At 33.3% G+C, this 12,150-nt stretch overlaps 1 protein-coding gene across 7 annotated transcripts in view; it reads left to right on the top strand.

The window, feature by feature from the left end:
• Positions 1-12,150, top strand: part of LOC148623509 (thiosulfate sulfurtransferase-like) — a 28,752-nt gene that overhangs the window by 3,641 nt on the left and 12,961 nt on the right. For 5 of the 7 annotated variants that reach the window (XM_088565357.1, XM_088565362.1, XM_088565356.1 and 2 more), the window contains exons 2-4: positions 6,532-6,713; positions 7,879-8,074; positions 11,974-12,069. In XM_088565357.1, the coding sequence (XP_088421483.1) occupies positions 6,559-6,713; positions 7,879-8,074; positions 11,974-12,069 (447 nt within the window). In that variant the 5' untranslated portion in view covers positions 6,532-6,558. Of the gene's footprint in view, positions 1-2,473; positions 2,628-5,497; positions 6,226-6,531; positions 6,714-7,878; positions 8,075-11,973; positions 12,070-12,150 lie in introns of those variants that run through there. The other 2 variants (XM_088565361.1, XM_088565358.1) reach the window with 2 other exon arrangements.

The raw sequence follows: 12,150 nt of genomic DNA, 5'->3' as shown, positions 1-12,150 counted from the left end.
TGCATATATCTCCAAAGTGGTTAGGTTTAACCAAAATCTGACCGGGATAAAATTATTCAGCATGAAGAGATCTTTCTGTGGTCAAATTTTGGTGGAAATTTGTTGACCTATGTTGGAGTTATAGCCCTTTTTGGACTTTTTTTTCTGTTTATGATGTTATTACTTTAAAAAAATCTTCTACTCAGAAACTGCTCAACAGAATTCAATGAAAGTTGACATTTTTGTTTTATAGGGTATCCTTAATGAAATGACAGATTTTTGAACGCTGCAAAAACATGGCTACCATTACTAAAAATAGAACAATGGGGTCAGACAGCAGATTTTTGCATACATCTCCAAATCTGTTAGGTTTAGCCAATAGCTTTAAATGCTGAAATGATCCTTATTATAAAGCTTACAAATGTGTCCAATGAATCAAATGGAGTCAAAATTGTCTGACAATTCCTTGTTAGAGTTATTGCCCTTAAATGGCAAAAATTAAACCAGGTGAGCGTTTCAAGCTCCTGGGAGCCTCTTGTTTATTACGGTTACCTCCTCGTGACATCGGAAATCTGGAGATGATAAATGAAAATAAAACTTTGCCTTGGTGATGGCATAGGAATTTCAAATGCATTTCTCAGGAATGGCATCAATCTGTTGTCTTGTGATATTGCTTTTTGCAATAATCTTTCTATTTTGGATATTTGGCCATGTGTTATGATATATAGAGCTGTAGGTGCTCCAGGACTTTAATATTACTTTAAGTGCATTGCTATTGTTTCCTGCATCAGATAAACTTGTTGAAGTTGTATTATAAGACTTTGGTGTTTGTCTCTGGAACTAAGTGTCCAGAAACTAATCACTTTTACATGACACAGGTGTCTATAGGATATCCTGTGGACAAACAGTTTCAATAAATTGAATTTCGACTTGAAAATTTAGAAACTGAGAAAGTCCAACTAAAATTAAGTTTGTAGTTTAATTATGCAATATGTTGGAGAGGTTTTTGTTCATTAATCTGGGTATTCCATGTTAACCAACATGGAACCTGAATAATACGCAGTGGCATTGGTCAAAGGGCAAGTGAGCTATCACTATCACTTGGCGTCTGTCATCATCCGTTGCAGTGAACCATTTTTCGAAACTCTTCTCCTCTGACACTACTTGACCTATTGGACCCAAATTAGGTATGAATGTTCCTTAAGGTATTCTACATAGAATTGTTGTGGGGATTTTTGATCCATCAAAAAACATGGCTGCCATTACTGAAAATAGAGCATACTAGTAAGGCAGAAGTTTTTTATATATATCTTTAAAATCGTTAGGTTTAGCCAAATTTTTTCAATGTCGAAATGATCCTTATTACAAGGCCTACAAATCTCTGCATTGGATTAAAGTTGTTTTGAGTTATTGCCCTTGAAAGGTGAAAAATTATATTTCTTTACAGCTTTTAGCCTATATTTTGAAAACTGTAATAGATAAAAATAATCTTTCAATTGATGAAATGATCCTTATGAAAAGTCCTACCAAAGTCTTCATGAGTCTAAATTGTTGGACATCTTCTTAATAGAGTTATTGCCTTTGAAAGGCAAAAAATTAACCAGGTGAGCCTCTTGTTTTAATGTCTCTCGTATTAAACCAGAATGGTGAATTTAAAAATTAATCATAGAGTTCAATATTAACCATTTACAACAATAAGCTTGTGTTTAGATACATTTGAATTCAATTTCCATGCTTTCCTTTAATTCCCTATTTTTGCAATTTAACAATAATTTAGGCCAACATATTTTTATAGTCTGTTTTACATTAGTTTTTTTTCAAAAATTGGGTCAAGGGGAGCAAATGAAAATAAAAATGAAAGTCAAAATCTTGGTGAGGCAATGGAAAAAATAAAAATAAAAGTAATTATTTATTGTTTTAACTTTTTTTTTGCTATATTCTAAATGTACAAAAAGTAAAAGCTTTTGATACCCAATTTTAATATACATTGCACTTGTACAATTTTTAAAAGACTGATTAATACTGTTTTCACAATGAAACGGAGAATAAACTCAAATTTTGACTCACCCATTTTCAGGATTAATTGCTTTTGAAAAGAAGGTGTATAAAATATTTTCGATGTGTAGATACATTCGTACCACTTTCCCAGTTTTTGGCCAAATTTACGAAGTGTTTTGAATGTGTAAGTCATTTGTGAACAATATATTTTTGTCCAAATACATCAGAACCCATGCTGCATTTGATCTAACTGTCACTGATCAGTTATGGTTATTAGTTGGAGAATCACATTTGTATTGTGTCCTAGTTATGACTGGATGTCAGCATCTTATTGATATAATATGTTTTGATAATGGTTTTATTGGTAGGTGAAATGATCTTGATAAAAAGCTGCAGCTGAGATGTGCTGTGTTGTCCATCTTCGGTTTATGTAATTTGATAGTTAAATTTATAGAGGTCTATGTTGGTTACAATTATGACATATATGTTTTGTTTGTTTGTTAGGGTTTAACGTCCGAGCAGCAATATTTCAGCTATATTCAGACGATGAACATGAAATGGATGATAAAATGAACATGAAATGAAAAATGGGATGGGACACCAGGATAATGGGGTCGAGAAATTTTGGTTGCCACTGGAAATAAGGAAAGGTGGGTAGGGTCGGGCAATTTAGCCTCCTGTGGCGGAGCCCTATGGTTCCTACTCCGGGAGAATACCACATACTTTATTATAATTACCAATTATCATCAGCTGTCCAAGTCAGATAAAATGGTAATTATATGCAAGATGTTTACGATGGACAGTATATAAATGTGATTCCTTTAATTTATCCATAGAGGATAATCTCTTGGTGGTTAGAGAGGAGTGATTTCAAGATAAGATGATTATTTTGAATTTGAAATTGGTATTGAGGTAGTTGGTTACATTAGTATCAATCACGGAGGTGGAATGTTGGATGAGTCTTGCTTTGTAAAATGCAACGTGCAGTACGTTTTTACTGGGTTACAAGGTATGTTGAGATTTAGACGTAACTTTCTGTGTAATATTCCCTGCTGGTGTGTTTGTCAGTGTGTAAGAATATTGTTTGGTTTCTTAGCTTTTATTATATTGTCTTGCAGCTCATAGAGTTAAATATATAAATCCTTGTGAAGCTGTTTGCATAATAAAAATGTTCCTGGGACCATGGCAGGACACCTTTGTTATGGCCACTGCAGCCTTCTAATTGACGATCTCATCAATTATTTCACTGATGGAATAATTATAATTTTTGGTACCACATTGAATAACTATAATATTGGTACCACATGGTATTTCTATAATCCTTGGTACCACATGGTATTTCTATAATCCTTGGTACCACATGGAATTCCTATAATCCTTGGTGCCCCGTGGTATAACTATAATATTTGGTACCACACGGAATAGCTATTATCCTTGTTACCACCTGGAGTATAATCCTTGGTGCCACATTGTAGAACTTATATTTAGTACCACATGGTATAATTATAATCCTTGGTGCCACATGGTATAACTATAATCCTTGGTACCACACGTAATAACTATTATCCTTGGTACCACATGGTATAAGTATTAACTATAATCCTTGGTACCACATGGAATAACTATAATCATTGTTGTAACTATAATCCTTGATGCCTCACAGTATAACTATAATCCTTGCTACCACATGGAATAACTATAATATTGGTGCCACATGTTATTTCTATAATCCTTGGTACCACATGGAATTTCTATAATCCTTGGTGCCACATGGTATAAATATAATATTTGGTACCACACAGAATAACTGTTATCCTTGTTACCACATGGAGTATCTATAATCCTTGGTGCCACATGGTAGAACTTATATTTGGTACAACATGGTATAACTATAATCCTTGGTGCCACATGGTATAACTATAATTCTTGGTACCACATGGAATAACTATTATCCTTGGTACCACATGGTATAAGTATTATCCTTGTTGCCACATGGTATAAGTATAATCCTTGGTGCCACCTGGTAGAACTTATATTTGGTACCACATGGTATAACAATAATCCTTGGTAACACAGGGAAAAACTATTATCCTTGGTACCACATAGAATACCTATAATCCTTGCTACCATATGGAATAATTATAATCCATGATGTAACTATTATCCTTGGTGCCACATAGTATAACTATAATCCTTGGTACCACATGGAATAACTATAATCATTGTTGTAACTATAATCCTTGATGCCTCACAGTATAACTATAATCCTTGCTACCACATGGAATAACTATAATATTGGTGCCACATGTTATTTCTATAATCCTTGGTACCACATGGAATTTCTATAATCCTTGGTGCCACATGGTATAACTATAATATTTGGTACCACACAGAATAACTGTTATCCTTGTTACCACATGGAGTATCTATAATCCTTGGTGCCACATGGTAGAACTTATATTTGGTACAACATGGTATAACTATAATCCTTGGTGCCACATGGTATAACTATAATTCTTGGTACCACATGGAATAACTATTATCCTTGGTACTACATGGTATAAGTATTATCCTTGGTGCCACATGGTATAAGTATAATCCTTGTTGCCACATAGAATACCTATAATCCTTGGTACCATATGGAATAATTATAATCCATGATGTAACTTTTATCCTTGGTGCCACATAGTATAACTATAATCCTTGGTACCACATGGAATAACTATAATTGTTGTTGTAACTATTATCCTTGATGCCTCACAGTATAACTATAATCCTTGGTACCATATGGAATAACTATAATCCTTGGTGCCACATGGTATAACTAATAAATAATCAATGTGTTTGGATAGCTAGTGAGCTTGTTGTGTATGATTTGTTTTTATGCTATAAAATGTTTTAATGATCTTTGTAGGCTACTTCTGGATATACATTTGTATTTGTATGAGTAATTGGGTGAAAAGTGACAAAAAATAGTCAGATCTACAACACTGTGGAGTAATGTTGTATCACTTTATGTTGAGATTGCAACATGATTTTGTCAAAATTTAAACATATTAACTATGTAGAAATTATGACATGTTTAAAATATCCAGCAATTTAATATAAACTATGCCATAAAGTTTTAAGACAACAATGCATGATCATTTATTAACCAGTTACTTCTAGAGCTTATTCTACTGACTTCAACACATTAAGAACTTGAGTGCAGCACAAAAGTGGAGGTTATTTTATGTACTACTACATTATTATTTTATTATTTATTTTATATCTTAATATAAAAACATGATCAAATTTTAATTAAATGTTAAAAGTGAGGACATACCATGTATCTGACTTAAACGGCTGGACTGAGCTGCACCTGGGGTTAACTGCCTTACAGATAGAATGGCTCAATTTTCCTGATTACCTTGAATAGGTTTTGAAAGGATTATTTTAAGTATATCAATGATAATTGTTGATGATCAGGTAACCATTGGTAACCATTTGCTTTAGTTTGGCATAGTAAGAAATTCTCTTAATATCAAATTATTTTGAGAAAACGTGAAGATAATGTTTCAAATAAGTGTTTAAGCAGATGGTTCATATGCAATTAAGTATAATAATGGTAAGATATTCAAAATAACTAGTATGGTGCATGTATATGAAGGGGTGTTAAAATGATTTTCAAAATACCCATAGATGATCATATGAATGGGTAAGGTATTAAAACCTCATGCTGCACATCCTGGCCCATATTTCTATCAATTATTCTCCTTTCCTTGCTCAGACTAACAAGGTGGTGTCAAGTGTTAGACTTTTCATAGGTCATTTAACAGTAACCTTAATGCTGAACTTTCTAAACAAATTTAAGAATGCCCATATTTACATAAAATATACTTAAGACGGTGGTAAGAACATGTCTTTATATGTTTAACTGTGGAAAGAACATATATCTGTTCATGGATTAAAAAAATAAAAAAATGGGTATACAATTAAATAGGTTAATCTTTCTATTATAATTCCAAAGCATGAACAGAACTTGTTAGAACAAAATCAGAAAAGAAAATTCATTTTTTGACAACATATAGTTAGTTAGTTAGTTATGTCAATATTTATCCTCCCAAGAATTAATGATCCATACTTGAAGAAAGCCTTAGTTATAGAGGATAATACACCCCTCCACTTGTTTTGAATGTGTTTAACATTTAATCCCAATCCAAATGAAGAGCTGTATTGGTTTACTGCTGTGGCTGTATCAAGCTGAGCGTAAGAAGATTTTTATTAGATCAGGACTTTCTTGGAAGTTGAAATTTTGGTTCAATCCCTTAACATTGCCTTTAACTTATTTACGGTGCTGAAATTGAATTATCAGTCTGTTGGCAAAGCCAAGAAAAACTTTACCTTAAAGTTCATTTATCAGTCAGTCTGTCATTCCTTATTATTCAATTATTGAAACATTTATTAAAGTTGTCAGAGATATCACTAATTAAAAGTGACTACATGTAACTTATTATGATAAATGTCAGGACAGGAAAAATACTCATGTCTTTCTTAAAGTGGTGTCTTTTTTAGTGTTCCAGTTCAAATGACATATACAGGATGACAATTTCAAGATTATTTATTTCAACCAATCAACTGAGAGAAAAATTGGTCTCAGTATGGAAGCAGAACAGACTTGGTACAGATCTGCGTGTTTTAGACTCGTCATACAACTTTGATGATCAAAATGATGGTTACAAAGATTTCTATCAACAGTAAGATCTAACAATACTATTAATGGGCAGGCACAAACTAACTTAATAAACTATTGGTACCAAAGAAGCAAGTAATATCTGAAAGATTTTTGTACCAATCCATATAAAATTCAGTCACTACCTATGGTAGAGGTGATTCATGGTGTAGAAAAACCCACCAAACAAATGATGCTTTTTCAGTCTACATACTGTGAATGTATTATTGTTCAAGGGGTACCAATTTTTATGGATTATGGGTAGGCCAAACCACAAATTTTTGTTCCCAACGAAAAGGAGATTTCAATTGATTTGTACACTGAAAACATCCAAACCACCATTCAAGAATCCATGAACTTGTGTTTCTTCCTGAATCCACAGAAATTGGTATCCATGAATTAAAGGACTTTTACAGTATGCTATATATTTATACGAGTGCAAAAAATGCAGTTTTATTGTGTTATGATGTTGTCATTGTTGTTTGCATTGTCATCATTTTTAATTATTTTTGTTGCCATTCCATAAATTTAGTTGTAGTGAACCTTATGTCATGAAATTTTGATATATTGTTTCCATCTGCATCAGGAAGCTTTCTGATTAGAATGGAGTCACTGGCCCCTACCATTCTGTAAAAAAGGGCCAAAAGCGGTAAAATAAATGGGTTTTTTTTAAATAACTTCTCATTCAATGTCAACAATTCTTTTTTTAGTTTGTTTCTCATAGAATTTTGTTTTAAGAATATGTAACAGAGTTAAGATATCAAAAAGAATCTGAATAAGAAATAAAAGTAAGTTTGGTGAGTTTTTGACTTGCATGAATCACCTTCTGTCTGATTTCTATAAAGTCTGCTACTTAAGACACTTGTTCCCTTTACCTATATTTTTTGTATATGAAGAAGTAACCTCAATCACAAGGTATTTGCTAAATAACCAATGTAGCATGATTTTAAGTATGCATATCAGGCATTTAATTTTTGTAACAAAATTTAATGAGTAAATTATCAAAAAAAGGCTGTTTTAGTCTCTCAAATAAAAATTCAAACTATCACACCTATACTCACAACAGCACAATTTTTCATGTTTCAGATCATCTACATATATAGGATGTCGCAGATACTCCATTCATATTAATTTATTTATCTACGAATACATTATTTACTGAAAGACATGACTTCTCTTCTTTATTTCAGAGGTCATATTTCTTCAGCATTGTATTTGAACCCAGTGCAGTGTGTAAAGAAAAGCACTTCCATACCCTTTGATTTACCTGACTTGAAATGTTTCACAGAGTATTTACAGAGTTTAGGAGTTTCACCTAATACACACATTGTCACTTACGATAGAATGGATACAAGGGCAGCATTAAGAGCATGGTGGATGCTTAGGGTAAGTAGAAGTTGCAGATGATCCAAGTGTACCTATAGTGGATGCTGAGGGTAAGTAGGACTTTCAAAGGTCCTAGAGTTCTGATGCATCTATGGTGGATACTGAGGGTAAGTAGGAGTTACAGATGATCCTAGAGTTCTGATGTACCTATGGTGGATACTGAGGGTAAATAGAAGTTACAGATGACCCAAGAGTTCTGATGTACCTATATTGGATGCTTAGGGTAAGTAGGACTTAAAGAGGGTCCCAGAGTTCTGATGTACCTATGGTGGATGCTGAGAGTAAATAGGACTTACAGAGGTTCTGGAGTTCTGATGTGCCTATGGTGGATACTGAGGGTAAGTAAGACTTACAGAGGTTCTAGAGTTCTGATGTACCCATGGTGGATACTGAGGATAAGTAGTTACAGAGGGTCCTAGAGGTCTGATGTACCTATGTTGGATGCTTAGGGTAAGTAGGACTTAAAGAGGGTCCCAGAGTTCTGATGTACCTATGGTGGATACTGAGGGTAAGTAGGACTTACAGAAGTCCTAGAGTTCTGATGTACCTATGATGGATACTGAGGGTAAGTAGGACTTACAGAGGTCCTAGAGTTCTGATGTACTTAAGTTGGATACTGAGGGTACGTAGAAGTTACGGAGGTCCTAGAGTTCTGATGTACTTATGATGGATACTGAGGGTAAGTAGGACTTACAGAGGTCCTAGAGTTCTGATGTACTTATGATGGATACTGCGGGTAAGTAGAAGTTACAGAGGCCCTAGAGTTCTGATGTACTTATGATGGATACTGAGTGTAAGTAGTTACAGAGGGTCCTAGAGTTCTGATGTACCTATGAAGGATACTGAAGGTAAGTAGAACTTACAGAGGGTCCTAGAGTTCTGATGTACCTATGGTGGATACTGAGGGTAAGTAGGAATTACAGAGGTCCTAGAGTTCTGATGTACCTATGATGGATACTGAGGGTAAGTAGGACTTACAGAGGTCCTAGAGTTCTGATGTACTTAAGATGGATACTGAGGGTACGTAGAAGTTACGGAGGTCCTAGAGTTCTATGTACTTATGATGGATACTGAGGGTAAGTAGGACTTACAGAGGTCCTAGAGTTCTGATGTACCTATGGTGGATACTGAGGGTAAGTAGGACTTTCAGAGGGTCCTAGAGTTCTGATGTACCCATGGTGGATACTGAGTGTAAGTAGTTACAGAGGGTCCTGGAGTTCTGATGTACATATTGTGGATGCTGAGGGTAAATAGGAGAGTAGGGGAGAGATGATTCAAATTGAGGGTTTTACATGTTAAAACCATGTAAAAGCAACTTCTGCTAAACCTTTTACAGGAAGGTTGGGTGTCATATGTAGATGTGCTTGAAGGAATATTATTACTGCCAGAGGACTCCAAGGGGAGATAATCCAAATTAAGGGTTTTACAGGTTAAATCCTCGTAAGCACAATTCCTAATACCGCTCAAGGGATTTTGATGACATTTTGTAGGAAGGTTGGTAATCATATATACACATGCATGAGGGAATATAATAACTTTTGGATGACACCAAAGGGAGATAATCCAACAGGTGTTTTTCATTTAAGTCAATGTGAAGGGGGTACTCTCTTTGTGAGCTTGCTCGCAGTATTTCTAGTTCATTCTTACTTTGCACATTTAAATGGTTAGATGAATTTAAGTGACACTTTCTCAGAATTTAATCATGTATTTCCATTGTGGTATTTAGGATGACTTAGTTTGGACTTTTCAATATCATGATACGTTCTGGATAACAGTTTCATGCAAAAACCATTACTGAAGGTAAAATAGATTACAGATGTAAATAACAAATAATTCTATTCTTATATAATTGTAAACATGTTTACATAATTGATTTGAGACAGGGTAGCATATAATTTACATTGTCAACGAAATAATTATTTCCAGTAAATTTACATTGAGGGAATTAATTTCTTGAAGTAATATGTCTGGAAGTATAAAACGTGTTAAATATTTTCATTTTAATACACTTATAAGTCAAATTATCCATTTTGTCATTAATATTTTACCATTTATAAACAGGAAGTGAAGAGCAGTGATTTTATCCAAGTAAAATTGGCAGGAAATTCAAATTGATAAAAGAGTCTAGTTTTTGAAAATTTTGTGTTAAGGAAATTATTTTTTAAAGCTGATATTGGTTTAATTTAAGTATAATTGTTAAGTAGGATAAATACTCTGTTAATATAGCTTTTGAATGTAAATGTTTATTTAATTTTGGATAAATTTTAAATTGGGGGAGGGAGGTGAAATGGAACAAAATTTGTAAATGTGTGTGAAGTTGCATCAGTAGTATAGATTGACTTTCAGTTTATACATATTAAAAAAGGACAGTTCTTAATAGTATTTAAAATGCAAGGTGTGATCACAATTTTATTAAACATCATATAATCTTTGAAATTTTGTACATGCTACAATTTTCACAAGAATCAAAAACCACCAGAGCTATCAGCACTTTGATTGTCTTTCAATGTAGGCTCGTGATATTTTGCGTGTGGGTAGATCACCTAAAGATGTACATCGTGTACAATGGATAGTGGCCTATGTACTCAGAACTTTGACCTAAAGGTCAAATTCCTGTTTTTTTCGTTGACAAACTTGTGTCCCTGCAGTAATTTTTTTGTCTTTCGATGGAAGCTTTTCATATTTGGTATTTGATTCCATACTTCTTTTGCAAATAGTAAATATTTCTATTAAATATGTAGGCAACTTCATTCCTGTGGAACTCTTGAGAAGAGAGTAAAATATCTGATTTATTTTATATAAGGCCTAAATTAAAAATATGTTTGTTTGCCGTTCACTGATTGACCTGAATTGAAGGGCCTGACCGATATTATTTTATTGCAAAATCTCAGACGCTATTTTTTTTTTTTTTTCATGATCCAAGATCTTGGTGCCAACATTCTTTTAGTCATTGCTTGATCCGTGTTGCAAATTTAATAATAGTTTTTTTTTTTTAAAGTGCTGTCTTGACTTAATCAACATGACTTTAAGATGGTTACCCAGCCCAACGAGACTTAGGCATTACGTTTTGTTCCTGCGTCAAAATAAAATACAGGAACACTTTGAAAATTGTGCTGTTTTTTATAAATACACATTTTTGTACTTTACAATTTCCCCAAAATAAATTAGGCTTATAAGATGTATTTGAATACATCCCGATGATTTGACCCTTGATAAAACTATCAGTCTTGCCTCTTGCAGTCTTGGACAAAAAGCTAATGGCATAAATAATTTTTCACACTAACTTTTAAACAGACTTAGAAGAGGTGATTTCAGTGGTTTACAATTTTGTTCAAAAACTGTAATATGTAATTTTTGAAGATTTGAGAGCTGCCCGGCAAACACTCAACAGTAATACAAACAATAACCAAAGACTGTTTTCCAGCTTTTTTAACAGATTTTCTCAATCTCAGCCAAGTTTAAAGGACATATATGACCGTTTATGTTTAACCAACTTCTTTTCATGTTTGACCTAAATAAGGATAAATATGAGCAGTGATTATGAAAGTCAACGTCTGAATAGAACTGAAGAATAAGACAGATTTCAGTACTGTAATAGCAACTAAATCCTGCCAAAAAAACGGAGAAGAAATCAATCTGATATTCAAAGCACAACAAAATATGAATGAAAATCAAAATTAAATTATGTGTGAAGGAAGTATTAAATAGTTACACATTACATGTATATAGTTCAGATTTTACATTTTTGCTTGTCTTCAATTTTGTATTACACAATATTTATAGTCAAATATAAGTACAATATGTATTAAGTTTTACAGTTATTTGGTTAATTCCAACAATTCTGATAGCAGCCATGTTTAAACATTAGACATTCTGTAATATTTTCTATCTTGTTGCAGTTACATGGACACAGAAACACATCTGTTTTAGATGGAGGACTAAAGAAGTGGGTCAGAGATGGCTATCCTATCACAACAGAAGAACCATCCGTAGAGGTTTGTAACATTTCATTGCTACTAGGTGATATGTTAATCATTAGGGATATACTTGAATACCCCAAATCATCAGGGGTATAT

Source organism: Perna viridis, chromosome 2 (assembly GCF_037379345.1).
Source record: "Perna viridis isolate PV_CMFRI_1.1 ecotype Kerala chromosome 2, ASM3737934v1, whole genome shotgun sequence".
In the NCBI taxonomy this organism is placed as follows: domain Eukaryota; kingdom Metazoa; phylum Mollusca; class Bivalvia; order Mytilida; family Mytilidae; genus Perna; species Perna viridis.
Note: the sequence above shows the minus strand (reverse complement) of the source record. Positions and strands in the feature narration are given on the sequence as shown.